Source organism: Polyodon spathula, chromosome 11 (assembly GCF_017654505.1).
Source record: "Polyodon spathula isolate WHYD16114869_AA chromosome 11, ASM1765450v1, whole genome shotgun sequence".
Classification (NCBI taxonomy): domain Eukaryota; kingdom Metazoa; phylum Chordata; class Actinopteri; order Acipenseriformes; family Polyodontidae; genus Polyodon; species Polyodon spathula.
Genome location: NC_054544.1, coordinates 14,704,723 through 14,730,032, shown reverse-complemented (window position 1 = coordinate 14,730,032; position 25,310 = coordinate 14,704,723). Strand labels below are relative to the sequence as shown.

Below are 25,310 nucleotides of genomic sequence, written 5' to 3'. Positions count from 1 at the left end.
TAAACTGTTACCATCCACCACGAGCACTACTGCACACACCCGGACTGGTGAACGTGGCTAGTATTATTGTGAAGCAGATAACGGGTATTTATTATTTGGGCTGCAATCCCTGTCTTTTCTATCTCTGTGCTTTACACATTGGTGTGTGTAGCCAGAGCTTATTGTGTGGTCGCCAGGCCAAGATTTATAAAAATAAACGTCCCTTTTCCAAACTGGATTACAAATTGTCTGTGTGTGATTATTCCTGCACTGCATCACCTCTGCACCTGTTCATAATCAACAGCCACTTTGCCACACCATCACAAACAGGCTTTTCAGGCTCACAAATCCAGTGACTATCTGGAGGAAAAATTTGTAAAAAAAAAAAAAAAAAAAAAAAAAAAAAACAGCATTGTGGCTTCAGAAATTGCACTAATTTACCACAGCATTACTCATCATCACAGCTACTTCTCTCAGGTAAGATTAGCCTTTAACGTACCATGATATACTGTAGCTACTATTTTTCTGGCTTGCAAGTTTGACTGCTAGAAATATCAAGAGCACAATACTATGTATACTGCATGATTATTGATTTGTACTGAGGTCTGATGGTATTGTGTTAAACTGTATTACAGTACACCACAGCTTTGATAGACCTTGGCTAACTGAGAAATGTCTGTGGAAAAGGTGGCTACCAATACTACACTTCAAACTTCAGATGTATTATATATTTGAATGGGACTTCAAATAAACCTCTTTCAGATGCCAACAGGCTGCAGAATGTTTGTATCACTGCCCAGGGCTATCATTTGTAATTAAGACCCTGCCCACACTATGCTTTTAAACTGTATTAGTGTTAAATACAGTTACCTCAGGGGGTAGTCTCGAGTCCAGTTCTAAATCAGATTGCATCAGGTAGTGCTGTTTGTCAAAAGTGTGGATGCTGTAATACCAAACTAAATTTTTTGTGTATCCTATAATATCCCCAAATGCTTTCTGATATGTTTTGGCGCATAAAGATAGAAAAACAGTACTCAGAACAGGTGCCTGAAGGAATTGAGAATGACTATCAATACTGCTCTGTGGTATACAATTTCTGAAGCTTGTTTTAAAATGGTGGCTCATGGAGCGATGTGATCAGATACTGAAATCAAAGTACATTGATGTCTGAAACAATGAAATCGGTAAAGGAGAATCCCCAGAGTTCAAAATGAAACGGACACACTTTGTGATAAAATGTAGGCCTACCTTGTGTTTTTATGAAATAAAGCCATAACGTTCATGCTAAGAAGCGTTATGTGTTCCGTCGGCACGGGTTCCATATTTGCTGGGTTGTAAACATAAAAATACAGTGCATAGTGGGATAATGTCATATTAAGTCTCACAGTCCATTGTACTGCTAGGAATTGTATTCAAACTTTTTTGTGGTTCTCGAGATCACTTAAGCAGTGTGGACAGGGCCTAAGATTACTAATTAATTAATCATTCAAAATCGCTGTAAAAATACATTATGAAATAATGTATACATAATGAAATTGCTATTCTAATAATCATCCCTCCTTTCACATTGAGTTTAAGGAAATACACAAAGCATAGCAACACATAAAACAGAAAAATATCAGAAAAACACATTTTTTCTCTTAACAGATACCATATTTTTTTTATTAAAATATATATGTGCTATAACATGTGTTTCTTTTTAGACTCATTTATTTATGGGATTATTTTATTAGCTACAAATTATGACCCTGCCAGCACGTTTGCTTTATTTTTTGTCATTGCTTTTGTGAACAATGTGATCACGATTTCTGTCTAACCCTAATCAAGGACAGGGTTACAACTGGAGGGCTCTGCTGTTCTGGCCTTGGGCAGATTGCAACGATGAAAAAACAAAACAAACTATAGGCATTTTCAAACTGCACATTAAAGTCACGAATGTGCAGCAAAATAAACAGAAGCTCATTGTAATTGCATTCTGACAGGCCCATGTATTTTTAATGATTGTAATCAGAATTATTTAACCGTGAAAAGTACAAATGTCAAGAATGGTAAAGGATTAGATTTAATTTCTGACAGTTTAAATTTTCAGAGTATTGAATAACAGGATATTCCATTTTTACCCAGTGATTACTTTACATTTTTTGGCTGCAGAAGAATAACTAGTGCAATTAGTTATATACAAATGCATAATTCTGCACCCCCAGAGCCAGGCTGACACATGTGGGAGATGGCAAATTGTCTTTAGGAGTGCTATGTGTGTACTGAATGGGTTGTGATGCCATTCAAGTTAGAGCTCCCTAACAGCTTACAGCGAGCTGGCTTGGGGTGAAACTGGCAATGGCGGCACATTTTGTCTGTAATTAATCTAAATCAATTCAATGGGGATCACTAAAAAGCCATATGGCCATAGCCATAGATTTAATTTATCTAAACAATGGCAGATCTACAGTAAATACTACATTCCTTTAAATGGCCAAATAGAACCCTTCTGGTGCTTTTAATGTGTTTACAAACAGAAATGCACCAAGTGAAGCAAATGTAGAAGTCTGATATTCATAACCACAGTACATTCAGTTCTATTATCTCAGGGGTGATAATTGAATCTGTTGCTGTTTAGATCAGTTGAACTCTATAGACAGCTGGAGGTTCCTTGTTTTTTTTTTAGTTTATTCTTAACAAATCTGGTCTGCGCAAGTTTTCATGCAGAATGTGAGGCCAGGATAAGATGCAAAACTACAGGGGCCCCCTGGGAGGTGCAGAAGATTGGCCAAATCTGCTAATTAATGAGTGTTTCAGACAAACCGGAAGGGCTGACGGAATATCTAGTTGAATTAGAAACAATGAATAACTGCAAAGCAAATACGTCAGCGTGGTCTGCATTCACGTATATTACACACTCAGTAATCACAGACACTTGAATTGAAAAACACATCAGATCAGAGAAGCAGGTAGATAACAAAATTGTAAACTGTTTTTTTTTTTTTTATTCCCTCTTCAAAAGTTCTGAATAAAATCTGAATGGTATAGCTTCTTCAGCTTTAAAGCAGACAGCTATTGGGAGGACCAAAAAACGAAATCCTATACATTCTTTCACCAGTTATTTCTTCATATCTTGTGTCATTTAAGTGGGTAGATAGCACTACAGTATGTGCCATTTTTATGGGTAGCAGGAATAACAAATACCACATATTTATTTAAATTATGACCTATAAAACCATTTATAATTTAATGTTATATATTTTTGTTGTGACTATTCATTATGTTCTTTAATATTGTTATCACATTAACTGCACAAGTTCCATCTCTAAATCTGTAGCATGGCACATTTGCTAGAAAAAACATGCTAATCAACCATCTATCACAGGGGAAGAAATGTTGTAGGGCTCAATAACAATGGTCAATAACACAGCTAATGTAATACATGTATGCATGCACACATACATACAGACATACATTGTACATAGAAAAACTTAGCTTATTCCTCAGGACTGGAGCAAGACAAGAGAAACACTCAAACCGGCAGATTTGATTAAAAAATATGGATACTGTATGTAAAGTACAAAATATCCAATTTTGGCAATGAATAAATAAAACCTCCTCTTTATATGATAAGCCATCTGCATTAACATCCCTAATTCAGACATGCATATTTACACTGCCACTTCAAAACATCTACATTCCACTCTTTCAGATGTCACCTTTACAATATCTCTCTCTCTCTCTCTCTCTCTCTCTCTCTCTCTCTCTCTCTCTCTCTCTCCTCTCTCTCTCTCTTTCTATATATATATATATATATATATGTGTGTGTGTGTGTGTGTGTGTGTGTGTGTGTGTGTGTGTGTGTGTGTGTGTGTGTGTTTGTGTGTGTATGTAAAATACATTGTTTTTTGGAACTACTAACAGTAAAGAATCTAGATGAATAGGAATAAAGAGCATTAATATCATTGACTTACCTTTGGGAGGTGTTTTTGTATTTCTGCCTGAAAAAAAAAAAACAGATAAAATCTATTTAACAAACTTCCAAATGAATTAAAAATGTTTTACGTTTGATAGAATAACTGTAGGGAGACAGTGTTGTAGAGGAGGAGGAGGGGGGAAGGAAGCAGAAAAGCAAATGTCAATGCTCAGAGCAGATACACAGGCTCCAATTTGGTAAGCACAGCCCTTACTTCAACTCACATCAGAATGCACTCTTTTACCTGACTCAGGTTCCTTTTACAGCAGGATTACACTTACTAGAATGCAGTGGGATGTGAGTTGAAAAGCCCTAACTGTCCCAAACTGTCCATGTGTACACGGAGTCATATGGTAACCCTAACCATAATGTTTAAAAACTAGGTGGGTTCTAGCCCAGGGAGAAAAACACTTTCAGTAAGGCAAGAGAGGCAAACTTTCTTGAAATCAAGTAGATTTTATCTGTCATTATGATGTGCCATTGATGTCTGTATCTGGCAGGCTAGATATTTATCATATTTGATTTAGTGAAATTCCAAATTGAATTCTTCTCAGCACAGTGGGGTACTCAGCATATCTTGATTGATGTAGGGCTACCATATGAAAGTAATTAGAAAAATATCATCAAAGGGAAAACATAGCATGCATAATACAGGATGTTCACCACAAGGCTTCTTCTGGGTGTCCTGAAAACCTCAAAACATCTGAGCCATGATCACCTATGAAGATTGTAATAGTGCGAGATCTTAAATGTCTTGCTTATTTGCCAGTATATTGGCCTTGAAATTACAGCCAGCCAGCAAATGAATTCCACACACTGCTGGCTCAGAAGCTTAATGGGAGAGGTTGTTTTTTTTGGTACATACAAGCCATTTCTTAGCAACACATAATAACTGTCTCTTGAGGGGAAATCAGTGGGATTACAATGGATCAAAAGATTTAAAAAACTGACATGAGAAATAAAATATGTTTTTTTAAAATGATACCCACTTCTTCATTCATATATCTAAGTATTAAACTTTCTTTTTCTTAAATGGTCTAATTAAATTTTTTTTTCATATGTGTTTTTGGGGGATGGAGCTGTGTATAGGGGAAGCAAAAAGATTTTTAGAAATAAATTAGATTCAAAGAAATAATTTTTAAAAATGTATTAAAATATCAGAATGAACAATTTAAAACTGTTGTAAAAACATGTATGGCACATTTTTTTTTTATTATTTGGAAATACATTTGGAGGACATAAGTGTTTATACAACAACTACCACCACGCTCAATTTCCAAATTTCTCTTTTAACTCATCGTTGCGTCGACCCAAAAATGAATATCAAATCAAAACAATGTAACAAAGGTCTGCACTCATAGGAAAAGCAAAAAAGTCATTTTCATTATTTATTCTTCATAATGTGGAAAATGTTCTTGTTTTTAAATGAAAACAGTGATACCATTCAACCATCTTTTCTGGTACCCAAATAGCCCTCCAGTGACCTGTCCTGCTCTTTGTTTTGTTTTTTTGAAGTTTCTAGATTTGGAGAGTCAAATGAACATTTTTACCGTTCAGTTGCTGTAGACTATTCAAACTAATTGATTTTCCCATGCCATGTATACACTACACTGTATGAAATAGGCAGTCAATTACTTGCTGTTGTTCTGTAGTTGTTTTTTCTGTATATCACAAAACGCACAGAGCAAAGGGATTACTTCACAGAATAAAAAAAAGTTGTTTTATAGCACTGCAGCTTGAAATTAGAAAATACAAATGAAAAATACTGAAGATGGTGAGATTTTATATCCTCCACTACAGCTTCTGAGAAAAAATGATTGGTTTTCAACCTATACCTTGTCAGGTTTAAGACATATGTTTCAGAACCTGGGAATCCATCTGGATTACATCAACCGTTTATTTTTAGGGGTAACTCTGGGTAACCATGGATAGGTGGTTGTTGCTATCCAACTTGATTCTCCAGTTCTGTACAAATGCTCTAAAACTTCAGATGGGATTGGTAAATTACATCAACAACCCCTATTGTGTATGTATTACCATTGTGGATCTGTTAGAAATATTTTCAAGTAATGTTTTTTTTACCCTACCTCTAAATTATCTTTTTGAATAGCATGCAGTGCCAGTCAGTGGGCAAGTGTTGTAATTGAGGTTTCTTTTGATAGAAATTCTGTTAATCCTGCCAAGTGGCTGAATGTTTTAATTGCAGAAGGAATCTGTACACTGTGTTAACTTTTAAAGCAAAACTGCACATGAGATGCTCCTTCTCTCTTCACAATGCAGAATTAGCTTGCCCCATTAATTTTACTTGCAGTTAATGTGCATGTTTAAAACTTGACAGGACATTGGTCCCTATTCATAAAAGTACTTGCCGACTGCCGTAATAAAAATGATTTTGTTTAAAACTAACGAAAATCGTCCATATTGCTATTCATAAATTGATCTGAAAATACAGGTGACTGTCGCAAAGCACTTTATGAATGCATATACAGTCGTTCAAGAATGAAAATCCGCCTATTTTTGATGACATCATCAGCATTATTAATGTTCCCTGGATGGCGTCAATAGCTGTTGCAAAAAGAAAAATTGGAATCCACCGACAGTACTACTGAAACCCGAGTCTGCAGCTGCCAGTCACGGGCAGTTTGCAAAACCTGATTCCGTTGCCCCTATCACATCTGCCAAAAATTCAGGACATGTTATAATTTAGGAATTTTTTTTTTTTTAAATAAATACTTAGTATTTTGGTTTTGTTTGGCAACGCTGGTAAACACATTTCCATACGCACACATAAGATTCCCATTCTTAACTGCAGGACCACAAAAAGCACTGCAGGAGGACGTTTTGAATAATAATAATAATAATCTTGAAAACTTTAAATGCTAAGTATCACACCGTATTGCACACTGTACACAAAATGGATCGTTTTGTGGTGCGTGAAAAAAAAAAAGCAAACACAAATTTCCCACCGACTGCATCAGCAGCACTGGTATACTGTATATTGTAACGCTCCATGAAAATAAACAGGTTCACACAGGCAGTATTCATCCAAGCTGTTTATTGTGAACGCCGGTAAGAGATAAAAAGAAAAGGACCGCTGTCAGCCGCGGATCATGGAAAATAAATAATAATAATAAAAAAAAAAACTGTCTATTCTCAGTCTCTTCACTTGCTCTTCGCTTCACAGAGCCATTTAAAAATTATTATGCCAGAGAATATGTTCTTGTGTGAGTATATATTTATATTAAACATTTTCTTTCATATAAAGCTACAATTTTTTTTTTTTTTTTAAATAGACAGTGATATCACAGGTATGTCAAACTGTATAACAGAGCAAGTGTAGTAATAACATATGTCTGTTAGTTTCTAGATTTGGAGTTTAGATTTGACTGCAGAAAGCGTTCAATAATTCCTAGTTATCGACAGCATTTTGTATTTTCACTCTTATGAATAGCAGGTTGACGCTCAGGATCGATGAAAACTTAATGATAAAGAGGTAATCATTAACCTTTCTCTCAATTCGTTACAAACATGCATTCATAGGCGGAAATCTGAATTACCTCTTATGAATAGCAACTGCTGTTAAATAGGCGACTGTGGACGAAATGCGATCATGTACTCCTGTTTTCTCATTTCGACAGGCGTTAACGCTTTATGAATAGAGCCCATTGTGACTCCAGTATTATAAGGGAAATGCTACACATTGGAAGTGCAATTCTGTTTTACTATGCACACCAGCGACTTAAAAGAAGTGCAGCAGATCACAATATCACATTTCAATAGTTGGTTTTGGATTGAGGTTATGTTTCTAAAAAAGCTAAATATGCCAGAAGCACTATTTTAAAATATTAAAAGAAATAATCCTGAACAGATGGTTCAGGTATACGTATTCAGGTGATTGGTAACATTGTTTCTTGAGGACAACAAAGCTAACTGAACAGATATTATGGTATTTAAAAACAAAAAAGATTGAAAAGTGTAATCCGAGGCAGAATAATATTATAAATGTTACAATAAGACATGTATAAAGCATTTAAGAGTTTTTTTTTCTTCATTTTATTAAAATTACTTAATCTGAGAAAAATACTAATGCAGTCTAGATTCTACATGCATTTTAGGAGCAGCGTTTTCTACACTTGAGCTTTGAAAAAGGTACTTGTAATAAATAAGACAATATACATTTTTATTAAAATACAAATGTTACACTATTGCCAAAGTTTAAAATACATATATTAAAGAATAATGTTATATTTCTACAATTCAAACACAAACACATACTGGTTCATCTGAAGTTAGGCAACAGCACAGAAACTTACATTCCTCTGAGGCGTATCCACATTTTCCCAGTCTGTTCGGCTTTCAGATACTTTAAGGAATTGTTTTCCACCTCCTCTGTGTCAGGGACAGAAGAATCCATTGTAAACGTCCTACGGTGAAACAGTAACAATCAGCCTCTGCATCAGTAAGTTCAAACCCTCTTTATCAGTCCATTGTGAATCTCATGAGATATATGCATTTGACAGCTCTTTATCAGGAGACATCAGTTTAATAAAGCAATTAAATTCTTTTGAACAGTGCAGCTGTTCAGCTTGTGAGACCTACTGTTCAAATGAGGCTCCCTGAGCACACAGTACTGAATATAGCTGTTCCTTAGCTCACAAGTGCAATCCACACACATGTGAAGCAAATACACTTCTAGCAGGGGCTGGCTACTCAAGCTCTCCACGCGCAGGTGGCTTTTTATAGCAGTCTGCACAATGACACACACACACACACACACACACGCGTTCCTCCAGTCGCTCTGGGTTCAGGGACACCCAAAGAAATGAGCTGCAGTAATCATTCAAGCTTTGATTTGAAACAAATTCAATGGAGGATCTCAACAGGAAAGCAGATGGTATCAACCATCACCAGCATCAGCACCTCCCACTATCCAAGAACATATTGATCGACACATCCTTTTACAAGAGGCGATCTAACTGGAGGCTGAGATATAGATCTCATCCCTTCAAACTGTGAAGAACAATACAAACAGATATTAATCTCAAGAATGCTAAAAAAAATTAGAAGTCCATTTAGTCATTTATAGAACGCTATAGGCAGCTATTTAAATAATATGTGCATCAGCTAATGCAGTATTTATGATTATTCACCTCCTCCTAGCAACCCTGCATAGTAGGTAAATGTCAATTAAACAGTGGAAATAATCTGCAGCTGCTTATCCTCTAGGCAATGGCAAAACACAATCTAATCTGGATCTGCATTTCAGCAGTACCATGAAAATACCTTTAAACGTAAAAGGTTTCCTCATCTCTGCAGACAAATTTGCTGTGCCTTGCAAATCCAGACTCATCAATGTCGATCCTGTGTTTAAGGCTGCTGCCAGAACAAGACTGACAAAAATGGCATGTCTGTTTGTAAAGCAAATAAGCATACAGCATGATTAACAGAACACATTTTGATTATACATTATAACAGTGTACTTACAAGCAGTCGCTTTAAAATATAAGTTCATTAAAAAATATTACTTACATGTTGATAGAAAAAAAAACTACTGATTATTGATGAATAACATAAATGCACGATTGAGGATAAAATGTACCAGTGGGAATTACATTTTCTGTCACAGAATCGTTCTGCTTGAAATGTCAGGGCTGCAGCCTGAAGCCTTTAATTTAGTTATATCTCAGGAAGAGAATTAAAGGAGATGGGGGGACAGGGTTTTTTCATACTCAGACTATTGTACTTCAGCCAAAATACCCCCTTTTCGTAGCTGGTATGACCGATGCCCAGGAGTTGAATTAAAAAAAAAAGTTGAAATTATTTAAGTTCTAGGTACTGTAAGCCCATCACACCCTATTTGGCCCATTGTGAAATGTACACCACATCACACACACACACACATCTATATATATATATATATATTAGAGAAGCCTGCTTGGTTATTGTTTTCTTATTTAAAGTAGGTTATCGACATGATTACTTGTCTTACATTCCTGCTCTGAACAGTTCTTCTGCAGTTAGTGCTAATTCTCTCCCAAAGGTCTGCCTTCTATTATATTACATTGTATTAGGGCACACTGATTAATCATTTTTGAATGAGCATTGAGCTACAGGAAAACATTGTTTGCAATAGTAAGATTTCCTGTAATTAATTTTTCTGAGGAATTATACTTTCACCAGAAAAAGGGAAAATAATACATGTTTTTGTTTTGTTTTTTTCTGTCTGACTTGTCAATAAAAACAAACATATAAAATAACACCATTAACAGTTAGAAGCTTAAAAGGGTTAAACCGTATTTAATTTAAATTATCCAAATAAAAATGATAATCTAGAAGCCAGCCTGCTAGAAATGTACTGCAGGATTTTAGGTGACTTTGTTAGGGTTTAAGCTTTAAAATGTACTTACATTAATGTTGTACTGTCATTAGTGGATCCAGACTTGATCAACTTAGAAAACTGAAATCCAACTATTAAAATATTCTTTCTACTATATTTCACACTGTTTTGTGAAAATGTTATTGCAGTAGTGTTTGGTGGTAATGGACACTGTGCTATTTATGGACATTCGTTGGTATGAGTGGCCATGATTGTAATATTTTACCTTAGCAAATATGCAAACACCTTGGGGTGTGCATGTAGCCGAAACCTTGAAGGTGGTCTTGATTTCCCAAGTATAAAAACTGCTGTTTCTTTAAGTTTGGAACTCTCATGATGCAAAAGCAACACATTTCACTAATTGCAGATTGCTCTGTGCACAGCAATGATTTCTTAAGCATTTAGTTACTATATAAATACCAACATCTGATAGTCAATCAGATAACACAGGGAGGAAATAATAAAACTTTCTTTATCACAAATAAAAGAGAATTATTTATCTTAGAACTTGAGCCTGGGCAACTTTAACACAGTCACTGTAAATCTTAGTTATCAAACTTCCATTTGATCAAATACCTAAATGACTGAACACTATATTTACCTGTGCAGGTAAACTGCACGTGTTTATAATAACGAAAGACAAGTTGATTTTAGAACAAACAGGTTCTCTATACCATTAACGTTATGGACTTTTTATCTGTATGATTTAATAATTAAATAAACAAAACATAAAATAAGGCTATGTTCACACTGTTTCAGCAGAGTTAGCCAATACACCAAACCCTGTGATCCATTTTGGTGGATCTTCATTGCTCATTTTTTGTTCATCGTGGTTTTCTTTTGAAACCTCTCCAATCACATGAAAATAATTTGTTATTTTCCTCATTTTGGTTTGGCAAGTTTTCAAACTGTCTCGAAACGAGTTGCCATGGCACTGATACATCAGTGAAATTGACAGGGTACGGGATTTGTAGTTTTTAATGTGTGATTAACAGTGGGCAGTGGACACCAATAAACCACATTCTCAGAATACATTATGGTTGAGCTATGAGAGTTTAGATCCGACTGTGAGGTTAAAATTAAAATGTACGTTTGCACAAGCAATTGTTTTGTCTTCTATGCAGGAACTGTAGGGATATTTTCATCTCTGCTACTGGATGACACAGAAGGCTCTCCTCATCAGCCGTAACAAACTGTTGTATGCTTATATGTTACTGCTTGTTCTCATTTGTCCCATGATCCATCAAAAATCTTTTGTGATCCACCCGTGGATTGCAATCCATGTATTGGCCACCACTGGTTTTGAGGGTTTGGCCACCACTGGTTTGAGGGTTTCCGAACTGGACAAAACTAACAAAAATAGTAAAACTATATTCAGACTTTTCTTAAATTACTTTGTTTAATGCAGACATTAGGAGAACTGTGCAGAATTATGTAAACTGCATTATTCTACTACTGTAGGCATTCAATACCTGTATTAATTAAATTAGCGAAGTGCTCCCTGAGTGCTTTCTTCCACAGCAATATGTAATAATCTAAAACAGGGGTCTCCAACCCTGGTCCTGGAGAACTCCTATCCTGCAGGTTTTATAGGTGTCTTTACAACATCAGTGGCTAAAGATCTGGAACTCCTGTTAATCTTGACTAAATAAGCCAATAATTGGTTCAATTAACTAACTGAAAGATTGGTTGAAATGAAAACTAGCAGCCAAAGTAGCTCTCCAGGACCAGGGTTGGAGACCCCTGATCTAAAACATGCAATATTTAATACCAGAGCAATACATCAATAGCTGCCTTGCAGGATATTGGAAACATCTGGTTCACACACCACATAAACAAACCGAGTTCGCTTCAAAACTGCATTATGAACACAGATGGACTCGGTCCTGGAAAAAAATGGAAAAGGACCAAAAAAAAACAAAAAAACTTAAGTTCGCATCCAAAAGAACTCGGTCCCTTTGCACGTAGAAACGTGTGAACAGCAAGCACATTGATACATTGTTTCAAACTACACGAACCAGACCAAGTCTGTTTGAAATGGACCCAACGTGAACACAGTCTAAGTAGACAAAAAGTTGTTATTACGGTCCCATTAAATATATGCTAATGTTATTATGCCCTTAGGGGTCAAAATACAGTTACTGATCACAGGAAACTTCAAAATAAAAACCAATGCTGCCTGATTTCAGGTTTCCCTGACTTTTTTTTCATTAAGTTTGTTACAATCTATGAACATTTTCTTATATTCCTTAGTTTATAAATGTAAATTAAACACTTGAATTGTTAATTGTAGGCCAGTAATAATCTTATTGTTATTCTCTCAATAATTTTCTCATTAACATCCCAATCACATCTTTATCTTGAAGGCTAAATGTGCTTTGTTTGTAGTTGAATAGGTAATTAAGTTGTTTGATATTCTGATACTGTGAGCTAGTATTTCATGAATACACACCCTTAATTGTATGAAAACTTGATTGCGATGAAAGACTTAATCTTTTGTAATATAATATTCTATAATAATCACATTAACCTCAGGCAAATGGTTGGGTGAATAACTTTAGCAAACACATTAACTGTTACGCTCTTTAAAAAAAGGTATAATTAAGCAATAAAGGACACTGCCGTGTATATTATGTGCATTTTGAGGATGTGGAATGAAAGTCACTTTAGCTCACCTCAAATCACATGTAATGTTCACCCCAGTGTTATTTATTGCTATTCAAGCTGTTGAACCTCAGCAACACAAAATGAACTATCAAAAACACACACAAATCTCATCTTTTTGCAGTGAAAGTGTGTGTTTACTTAGAGTACAGTAAAATTAAAATCCACGAGGCACTGATTCTAAATAACAATCAAATGTAGTGTGTGTCTGATTGTCACGACAAGTATAGAATATAACACACACTTTAAATATACAGTAATACCACAGTTTTTCGACTGGCTGCATTTTAACATGACTACTCTCTGGTTTATATCTACCAGCCTTTAGGCTCTCTTAAACATCACATGACCCAGACTTCCTATTTCCTTAACAGTAACAGTTTCCATGGAAACCTGCCCTTAGTTTGCAATAAATAAAAAAATGACCTTGAATCTAAATTTTGGAAGACACTGTGTTTACTTTTGTGATGTATTAAAAATTACAACATTATTAAACCTGCACTGCAGGGAATGAGTTAATTACAATTGCATTTGATCAACAGAATTAGGATTTAATAAATACATCTCTACATCAAGATTTCCTTGAGACTGTATCTAAGCAGGACAATCCATGAATTTCAATACATTTCTCACAGCCAGATAAGCTCAAATCAGTAAAATGTTCATTAATACATCCAATCGGTTGCCAAGTGATGTGTTTGGAAACAGATTCACCAGTCCTTTTAGACACTTTACTTACTAAAATATGTGAAAATGTACATGTATGTTAATATCTTAAAACCAGAAAACACCAAACAAAATGTATGAAACAGGAATGGCGCCAAAGTAGTCATAAAATGAAAAAACAGCATCGCCAGATTCAGAGATTGATCGTGGAATTTTCTGCGTTACAACAGAATTTTTAATATATGAACTTAAGGAACGTTTTATCTAACTCAGCTAAGTCTGTCACGTTTAAATTTTTTTTGTTAAATGTGTAAACTACATGCAGTATTATTATTATTATTATTATTATTATTATTATTATTATTATTATTATTATTATTATTATTATTATTATTATTATTATTATTATTATTTAGTAGACAGCTTTATCCAAGGTGACTAGGGTGTGTGAACTATGCATCAGTTCCAGAGTCTCTTACAACAATGTCTCACTTGAAAGATGGAGCACAAGGAGGTTGAGTGACTTGCTCAGGGTCAAACAGTGAGTCAGTGAGTTTAACCACTGGATCACACAGCCTGCAATTTTTGGTATATTAAATTAATAATAATAAAAAGTTAAAAAAAAAAATCTTTTAAATTAGATATTAAACATTAACAATACTTAGTATTGCATTGCTAAGCTGTACACAATACAATATAGAAGCTGAATAAATAATCATGAACTACAGCATGAGATTTCTATTTTTTGACACATGCAACTAAGGTTGACTAAGTAATTTCCTGTCAAAAAATAAGTAACATTAGAACAGAAAGATTCGGCATGCTGTGTTTACTTGGAAACATTCAGTTATTTCAGCACACATGAAACACAAACATTTTCAAGGCTTTTCTTCCATAGTCATTGATTTTATCGGATGGGCAAAGCAAAAAAATAATTGAAACAAGCATTACCTATTGAAAACCAACACATAAACCTACAGGCAAATGTTTCATTGTGAGTTCTCCTTTTTTCACACAACATCACAAATACCTATTATGTGTAATTGCTATTAAAATGTTGCACTGTTTTGTACAAAGTATTTGCAATAACTCTATAGATCTCTGGCAAATGTTACCACATAAAATCTCAATCTCCAAAAAAATCAGAATGTTCCAACTTCCCAATTTAAAACTGTAAACAACACATATTAAATTCAGTTCCATCTGCTTGGCATCATTAACCATACAGCACTGTTAGCATTCTAAGCAGATGAAGAATTGTGCCATTGATATAGACATAATAGAAGCGGACAGGCTTCCACAATGGGTCAGACCTCCAGGTGACTCATAATCTGATACTATTTAACCTTACTTTAATTTACTAGCTCTAATTGGACCCATTTTGTAGGATAATTTTGAATCAGATATGCTATGGGTATGGTGAGGTTAGATATTAAGGGGAATGCATTTAAGATTTTAGAATGATACTGATAGAACATGTATTTCTAACATGGGTCGCTGTTGACTAGAGTGGGGACTGGTGTTTGCCTGCTTGATAGTAGCTTTATGAGAGACAAAGAGCTCAGATAAGATTAAGATGATTTTTCTTTTTTATTATGAAACATCAAATAGCCAGGCAACCCACACTCTCAATAGATCCAAGGATACAACTATTTGACAAAATAAAAAAGTACCCACACATGGATAGACATTTTTCTATTGATGCTCCTAAGCCCAGCATACATGAGGAAACATCTTTCTTCAAAAATTATCAAGGAAAAATGATCAGGAAACATTACAGGAAACTTTTTCAAGCAGCATGTGGTCATTCCTGCCCCACACTTCAAAATGGATGAAAGCCTTATTGCACTTCATGCTGCCTTTATAATTGCATTAAAACTTTGTAGAAGGTGCGGCAGGTTCAAAAGAAAAACATTTTATTTCACTTAATCGCTTTAACATCCCTGTTTACATCATAGTCTCTGGTATATAGTTAAAAACACTAATATGGAGCAAATTCTTTCAGAAGCGCTCACATAAATAGTAATGCACGCTCCTGTCACCCGACTAGAGCAGAAATTAAATGTATTGTAGCGTGCATGGGGGAAGGCAGCAGCAAGGCTGGTAGGTAACGTAATCACACATGAAGACATAAGCCCGATATACGTTCCTTGCAAAGGAGCCGGCTCTTTTGTACAGCAGTATCGGTGCTATGCTTTAGTGAGAAAGGTCCTGGGTTCGCGCCTGCCCTCTGCCTGTGTGATGTGCGTTAACCAAGATTGCTACAGTATCATTAAGAATAACTTAAATATTTAAAATAAACTACACTTTTTATATTGAATAATGTTATGTTCACTTCTGCTAGGCTAAACATTACTATAATGTAAACATTGCACCAATGTTGGTCTCCATAGACTGAAGAAGAAGTCGCCATCTTGCAAAGTCACATGACCAATGAACTCCCAGAGTGTCTCCTGATTGGCCAAAGGCAAAACATTTCCTAAAAATGTTTCTCAAAGTAGAATCCAGATCTACTTCTAGAAACATGTTTCCTGGTTTCAGGACACATGGAAACAGACAGCATACACGAGGAAACATTGCGTCTGGAAACATGTTTCCTGGTGTATGCTGGGCTAAGTTCACTGTATTTGACATGTACATGATGTATAGCAGTTTAACTAATCCATATGTCATTGCAAATATTCCATTTAAAAGTCATCACACAAGAGTCAAGGAACAGAGACTACCTCCAGCAATTAGTCAAAACCAGATAACTGCTTGTTTGTGCTCATACAAAAATAGAGTGAAAGTTCATGCTAATTTCAAACGATGTATCAATATGAATTGAAAAACTCAAACCTTCCTTTCTGTAAAAAACATTAAAAAAAGAAGCAATGCTATTCTTATTTAACCAGTGCTGTATACTATTACAAAACAGAAACCGGTTAACACTCTCTTAATTATTATTACAATACTAATTAAAGGTGACAGAGAATCTGAGAACACAGCTTTGTACTCAGACAATATCTCAAAACCAGCAGACACCATAAAATAGAGTTTTGTTTTTACTGGAATAACTGCGTACACTATGTACAGTATGCTGTGCCCACATCCAGTATCAGATTCTGGTAAAGAATTACTTGTGTTCATATAAAAACCTGTTTAAAATAGTTACTAGAGTTATAAAACTCTCTATTTTCTGTTTTTACAGCACCTTCCGGGTCTCATTCAAAAAATAAATAAAAGTTTTTATAAAACTCACACTGCAAAAGCAATAATGGGTAAGTTATATGAAAGTGATTAGTTATATTGAAAAATAATATGTTGTCTGAAGAGACTAAACACATGTGGAATAAAGTAATACAATGATCTTATCAACAAGTCTAATGTATTATTTTCAGTGTGTAGTGCTAATAAACAATATACGTACCACGAATACATTATTTACTCAAATATAACTAATGACACAAAATTACTTAAAGTTTATAAAGTGCACTTATTAACCCCAATGTCCTGGCAAAATCTCAGCATTCCTCCACTCTGTAAGAGCTGTTGCCCACATCTTGTGTGTTGTGGTTTCCAGGATAAATAAACACTCAAGGCTACTACTGTACAGGGATGAAAATGCAACAAATAAATAAATAAAATGGTTAAAATAGCTGATCTCAATATTATTATAAAACTAGAGGAGGAAACTCAGGAAATATTGTTAGAGTATGCTGTATATTGGGCATTAATTCAACAACAAACCCGAAAACATCTGCAAACCACATACTTGTCTGATTTCTGACCTCTCAAATGGGGCTGCTTTTCTAATTCATTCATAGCTGCTGACATTGAACGAGCAGGTAGCTGTTTAATATTTTCTGAACAAAAGGGTCAAGCTCACCTTTGCCTTGCTTTGTTCATCAAAACTGAAGGTCTTGAGCTGTCTCTTTTGCTATCTCATACCCCCTTTCTGTACTAGTTTGTATATGACAGCTTCAGATCACATATAGGGTTAGTGTTTTTATACTGTTTACACTGGACTTGGAAAAAGACTATTTAAAAAAAACAAAAAAAAATCTGTGGCAAAGGGCCTCATTGATTACAATTACATAATTAGGCATACACCATGATTTTCTATCACAGTACTCTCGCTACTCTGGACACTAGTGCCTGTCTTCTGGAGTCATACCATATGTGTTGCTATGGAGACCTTCATTACGTTTCAAACCAATATAGGAAAACGACTGTAACATGTTCAGTTTTATAATATAAAGCACTGTCACTGCAAACCACTCAAACTCTCTTCAGAGAATACCTCAATTTAGCCTTTTGAAAATCCTGCACCACAAAACAACATTCTGAAGCAGGTGAAATAATACCACCATTGTTGGAGCTGCTCTTCGGTTCAGTAGCCTGCCATAAACTAGATCAGCCAAAGTACCAGCATCATCTAGCACACAGCCTTTTATTGTTAGCAAAACAAAAGCAATCTTGATCCACAGTGGAAGATCACTTGATGTCACTGACTCTTCCTTCTACAAAGACACTTTGGTGTAAGCAACTCAATAAAGGAAATAACTATTTGAGTAACTGCATGTGAACAGGATGGCTGTAGTGGTGACGTCAGAACCGGAAGAACACAGGCTCCAAAACAAGGAATGGCGGGTGAAAACTGAGACGCCATGGCGCTCAGTATATTTATTAATAAACAATAAAACAAAGTTTGAACAAAACAAAACACTCACAAAATAAACGACGGTTGGCCAAATGAATAAACAAATAAACAAGTATCGTGCTGGTGTATAACCCAGTACGTATAGCAATTGTTTACTCTTTTACTACCTCTTCTACAGACTTCCATCTGTCCTTTGACACTCTACCCCCGATGCAGACAGCTGTAGGCTTTTATAAAGGTGACCATCTCCTGATTAGTAACAATTAATCAATTAATTAACTCGGGAGATGGCCACCTTCTGCACATGGTTTTTATGAATGGAGATTTTAACCCTATTCATGTGACTATATTATGAGACCGGCTTCTCGCCGGTCTCATACAACAGACAATAAATCGGACGGCTTTCGTCTGTCCGCACAAAACATAAATACATACATTAGAAATAATAATAATAATAATAATAATAATAATAATAATAATAATAATAATAATAATAATAATAATAATGCAGAGCACATAATTATGTGGGGCAGGACACTCCACCACACTGCAATAAATGATACTCAGAATGACAAAAAAGATAATCAGATAGTAACAAAAACTAGCACAATGTAATTTTAAGTTGCTTAATCTTTCCATGTTTGCCTCCTTACCTGGATACTGAGTCTCTCACACTGGTAGAGTCACTGAAGCTACATGCTGGTACATGATTCCCCATCCGAAGGCTCTTACTTCTTTGGGCATTGTTCTGCCTTTTCTTAAACTTGTATTGGGCAATAGATACTGAATTGGTGGACTCTGTGTAGAAAAGTAGACAACACTCTAAGATTAGGTGCATATCAAGTAAACATGAAATGCAGCCAGACATTGTGAACAAATATATCTCATTTCCATTTTTTTTTTTAAATTGCTTGAGAATGCCGATTTGCTTGTGAATCTATCAGACACTTCAGATTAATGCTGTCTAATCAATAACACGAGACTGCATGTTTTACATCTTAATTTTAGCAGAGTTGTTTACATTTCTGAGCACTGCTCAGCATTTCCTTGAATCACTTGAGTGGTTGCTAAGAAGCCACTCTGGTATTCATGCTCTGAAGCAAGTACACACAACTTGAGAAAGATTACGCATGGGCACAACAGTGGTCATGCATGATATTTTATTTTTCATGGGGAAATAAATGTATATAAATAGTCTTAATGTTAATAGTATGTTCAACAGGAATATACAGTGCATGGTTTTATTATAAAAAAAAAAAATTGTAAGGAAATACACATCAACATCAAATGTTAGAGGTAAACATGTTGTTTTGTACATCATTTCTCTAAAATAGCTCTTTGATATCAAACATTTTAGCTTTCCATTTGCTCACTGCTCATGGCATAAACAATGATTATTATGAGAGTCAGCATCAAGAGAGTGGGGGCATAGCTGTGAATAACAATACATGTCCCTTCCTTTTCAATAACACTTCAGAAAATAAATGAATATTAAAGTGAGGAATTATTTCATCCATGCTGTGTAATATAGTCTTCAAAACAACTGCATCTTTAAGGAGAATGTTTATAACCAAGAACGATAAGAGAATGTTTTTATAAAAAGCATGAAAGCAATTGTAATCAAAATCAGTGAAGTTCAGGTGGGAGTACCGGATTTAACCCTGAAAAATAGTATTTGAATAACAATGCACATTTTATTTGATGTTTCTGGATGTGTGGGTTGCACTTCATCCCCAGTGTTTTTGGAGATTTAGTTCAGTAGGATTATGTTGCTAGGCATACAATACCTCAAGGTACCTGCCCAGCTGTTTACACCTGACAGTCATTTGCAGCTACTGTTACCAATTTATGTGACCAAACTTGTAAGAAACAACTTGTGTAAATGTTCCCTCACAAGACTGACTAATGTGTTCTGCTACTGAAAATCTGTAATACAGTATGTAACAACTGTATTTATATATAGGCTATTTATCACTCTAGAGCCACTTTCACACACAAATGCAGCTAATGAGCCATCTCAGAGCCGTTTAAAAAACTCTTTAAAATACCCATTCACACAGCATGAAACTGCGCAATCTATGCCAGTATAGTACCATCTTAACCCTTTCACACAGCCAGTGGGATCATGTGGGTACAAATTTCAAACCTGACAGTCAACAGATTGTTTTTACCGCAACAACGATTTGCCCATAAATTACAGCATCACGCACCGTCCTACATGACATATGTGTTACGTTTTGCCTTAACATTTAACCAATCACAGAATTGAAGGGGTGGGTGTTCTGTGTTAAGCACTTCGAGAGGCTGAAATGTTAGACTGCTAAAATAAATAACCGATTACTTTCAAAGCAGAAATAGTGACAATGAATGCAGGGTTTTCAAAATAAGCCGGCGATCGGCGCAGTCCACCACCTAATACTATATTTGCGGCGGCTACTTTATTAAAAATGTTAAGATTTTCAGGTATTATCATTAAGTGCACTTTTTGTCATTATTGTACTGTACAGTGATATATAGTACATAACAGTTACATATATGCACCAAAAAACAAAAAAAAAAAACAAAGAAAAAGCCTTTTGTTGTGATATCCTAAAAATAATTACCCAGGTGCTTGTGAGAGATATTGGGAGTTCATGTATAGAGGCTGTATTCCTTTAAGAATAAAGGCATGATGGGATATCAGCAGAACACTTGTCAGCTGATTACACACACACACACACACACACACACACACACACACACACATATTAATCTAATAATAAAAAAAACACAAATGTGGATATCATATATTTTGGCTTTAGTTATCATGTTGTCTAAATCTTCAATTTGAAATACATTAAGGGTTGCAATTATATTAAATGTTAGGGGATGAAATGCTTTTAGTCTAAAATATATTATTGGCAGCAAACCCTAACTCTTCCTCTGAAACTATTCGTTGTCATTGTTTCTTAAATCTCTAATTAATTAATCTCTTGTTGACAATTTGGAAAGTCTTAAGACTAATCTGCATAATGCCAGGTGCACTGGGAAAGGAAGTGCAAAGCGGGATTCCTGGTGGTATGGAAAGCAAGATACCATTTAATGAAGGTAGCAACGAGAGACTATGGTGAGAACTAACGTACAATGGAAACATGTACAGTACATTACAAGTGTAATCAATACATAAACAGACAATACTGTAAGGCAATGGTATAGAGTACTTAGTTTGAGTGTCCAATAGTTCGCAACAAACTTTGTCAATTTAATCCCATAATATTTACTTTGTAAATGTGCGCTTGGCAAGCCCACATTGTTACACTGTATGTTACCAGTCATTTATTACGTTACAGGGAGATCAGGAAAGATGGTGGACAAAGCAGAACTCAAAGCAGAACTGAAAACATCAAGAGAAGAAATTACTAATCTTCAAAAGGAAGTTTTAAGCTTAGAGAGGCAGAAAATAAAATTAGAAATAGAAAAACTTAGAAATTGAAAAAAGTAATTTAAATCTATAATCTATCATTCTAAACGACAAAATAAATGAATTAATTACAAGTGGGAAACTGTTCATTTCCTCCCCAAATGCAACTGACCAATAATGCGTTTCAGTAAACCAATGAATGATGTTTATCATCCTCTTGTGATTAAAAGTACAATTTAAAACTTCAGTAATATCTGTTAACATTTTAGTATCATAAAAGAGTGCTTTTTAATCAGTTAACATGCAATACATAACATGGGTTTATGAACTGTTATTTAGTTAATTTAATTTAATTACAAAAAAAAAAAAAAAACTCATTGTGTTTATTTCTCTGATCTAAACATGAAAATAAGGCTAAAATACTTAGTTCACACAGTCTTAAAATGAATTCTAACAAAATATGTGTTAATAACACTGACACATTTTGTGTAACTTTTTGCACGGTCTGTGTAGGATACTGTGTTTCTCCTAATATATTCCAACACAGAGCCTGTGTTAAAATGTTCACAAAATGTGTTGTCCTTAATCACAATCAGTAATGTGTAAAAAAAACAACACATTATGAGTTGTTTTTAACACATATTTTGTGCGAAGGATTTTCAGGGACAGAGAAAATCCTTTAGATATGATGGAAGACAAGCAATTAATAAATAATATATTTTGTTTGGTGTTTTTAAATGTCTGCAATGCTGGAATTAGATTTACAACCACAAACAAGAATTCACTTCCGAATAACGGAATAATACTGTGGATTTCACAAAAGTCGCTGGATTTGTAAATACATTAATATGTAGCTGTGTTAATTAAAACAACTTGAAAGTTACCTGAGAAGGATTTGAAGGGTTAAGAAATTACGTCATCAGCCAGGGGCGGGAAGCGTAACCACTCTCCCTTCATCAAAATCTCTGCCGATCTTTCTCTCCTTTAAAATTCTCGCATTATGGGTACTCCCAGGCCAAGAGGCAGCGATATTGGTAATTAGACAGATGAATCGCAAATGCATTGTACTTTAACTGAATGGTAATTGTTTCTGTTGACATAGGTTTCCTCAAATTCATGTGGTGCCTGTATCCAGCGACTTTGTGGAAATCCACAGCACAGTCCTTTTGCATGTCATTATTCAGAAAGTGGATGAAATGTCCAACCCTTCGACATAGCGCATTGGAAACCTTGTAAACTATTCTGCTAACAGTCGATTTGTGTATATGTTATATATCTTCAACAACTGCTTGGAAGTTACCAGTTGCGAGAAAACAAACTGCTTCCAGTATCTACAGAACAAACTTCTTGTTTGTGGCTGTAAATCTGCTTCCAGCATTGCAGACATTTGAAAGATAAGAGTTTTGGTCAAATTTATAGTTTTTTATTAATTGATTGTCTTCCATTATATCCAAAGGATTTTCTCTGTCTCTGAAAATCCTTCTGTCAAGTGTGGCTCTGCCCTCTGCAATTTCCAAAAACGTTGCCATTACCGTTTTTTACAAATAGTACTTAATAGAATTACTTAAGTTCCCACTAAGAGATTTCCCATACTTTGTTTTATGAAACACACTTAAACTTAGAGAGCATTTAAGGGGAAAACTGAAGAGGAAATTTCACTTAAGGTGTTTTATGCAACCGGGCACTGGCTACTACAGTCTGGGAATTAACTCCATAATACATGAGTCGCATGTCATGTGACATCTGAAAGAAGGCCGGATCTGCAGGAATAAGGAGGATGCTCTCATAGGCATGTGGTAAAATCTGGACCTTTGATAGCATGGCCACGCATTTTCAGGCACTACAAAACAGTAACAGAAGGCAAGCTCACTATTCGCTAAGCAGAGTGTATGTTTTCCTTTTTCTTGTCCTACAACAGTTTGGGTGATCAAGTTCATTCATTACAATACAATTGTTATTCTCAGCACAACCATTCTGTGCTCTGTGTAAACATAGTCTCCTCTTCTCTCCAGAGATTTGTGGAACGTATGCCATTCTGAGCAATATAGCAGAGGTTTAGTGAATTTCACTGAGATTTATTTTTCAGACCAATGAACCTTAGTGAGACAAAAGTAGCAGCTCATAAAATCTTACTAAATCCATGCACAATTTACCTGTTAATCTTTTTTGAGTTAGGAACTGGGCAATGTGAAAAGGCACATCTTGAGCAGTCATTAGCAAACAGAAGAATGCTTTTTTACCAGTTTTATTAGAATCCAGCGGGTTTTTTTTTAGACACGCAACATGCAGCATCTTTGTGATGGTGGTTCACTATGAAAGGCACTATATAAAATAAAAATTGATTGATTGATTAATTCATTCGGTAAATTGTAGTTCTATAAATATATGAAATTAGTCATTTCTCTTGCAAAAAATGTGTTACATTAAATTCTGCTTGAATGAAAAGGAATTATTCATATAACTGCATGCACTTAAGCTTTGCATGAAGCAGATTAACTAAGGGGCAATTCACTACCCCCTTGTCTTATTCGCTGAACATCAATTTTAAAGAGAAATGGACTAAATAAACCTTGTCACATAATATTACAGATTGTGTTTCTTCCCTGGGAAAGTCTTTTCAATTCCCTCTATTAATGTAGTGCATTTCTCTTCGCACTCTACTTTTCATTCCCCACCACCACCTTTGCTCCTCTGTGAAAAGCAGCTGCTTGTTGTAGGCGGGTTCCTATTAGTATAGCAACGGGGGATCAATTCCACGCAATGCGTGATAGGTGAGAGTGAATGCCAGTGACCATACAGTAAAACAGGTAGAATCTCATACAACAAATGTGGAAAAAAAGACATTTTGAGAGCCGTATTATTATTATTATTATTATTATTATTATTATTATTATTATTATTATTATTATTATTTATTATTATTATTATTATTATTTTATTTTAATTTAGAATTTCCCATTATTTTTACCCCCAATTTTCTCCCAATTTGGAATGCCCAAGTATTATTATTAATTTTCTCCTTCACCGCGGCAATCACCACACAGCTCAGGAACCCAAGGCTCAGTGGGTGTCCTCCAATCCCACGAGCCAATCAGCATCTTTTTATACCCAGGAACGAGAGAGTGGATGTCTGCGGGCTAACAGCATCTGGAGGACAAAGACCAGCCCAGCAAATCTCCACCCCAAAGCTCACTCGGCGCCTGGCCTGTAGGGGTCGCCACAGAGTGGTGAGGAGAAACAGTTTAAGCTAGATCCCACCTCCCCAACCACAACGTGCCAAAGCCAATCCCAACCCAGAGTCCCCAGCGAAGAGCGGCTGCCTCACACAACCAGGATTCGAACTTGCGATCTATGCGCGGCAGTGCCTTTACAGGGTGAGCAATCTAGGGACCCTGCTTGAGAGCTGTATTGAAGCCACAGGAGTTCTTTTCACTTATTTGTTTTAAAAATGTTCAGTATATGCTGATGATGCTATACAAGGTGAAAACATTAGCTGACTGTGTTATTTCATACAGAGCTGATATTTAACAAAATGGAGGTAGAAGAGATAAAGCCATCAACACTGTGTATTTGCTTACAGTAGGTGTCATTCTGTGTTCTATATACAACTCAAATGGGCAATTTTGAG

General features: G+C 35.3%; 1 protein-coding gene across 1 annotated transcript in view; it reads right to left on the bottom strand.

The window, feature by feature from the left end:
* LOC121323547 (calcium/calmodulin-dependent 3',5'-cyclic nucleotide phosphodiesterase 1A-like) overlaps positions 1-25,310 on the bottom strand; it is a 92,241-nt gene that overhangs the window by 43,606 nt on the left and 23,325 nt on the right. The window contains exons 2-4 of the mRNA XM_041264662.1: positions 18,936-19,080; positions 8,248-8,358; positions 3,933-3,959 (exon numbers count right to left, since the gene is read on the bottom strand). Coding sequence (XP_041120596.1) covers positions 3,933-3,959; positions 8,248-8,358; positions 18,936-19,080 — 283 coding nt within the window. The remainder of the gene's footprint in view (positions 1-3,932; positions 3,960-8,247; positions 8,359-18,935; positions 19,081-25,310) is intronic.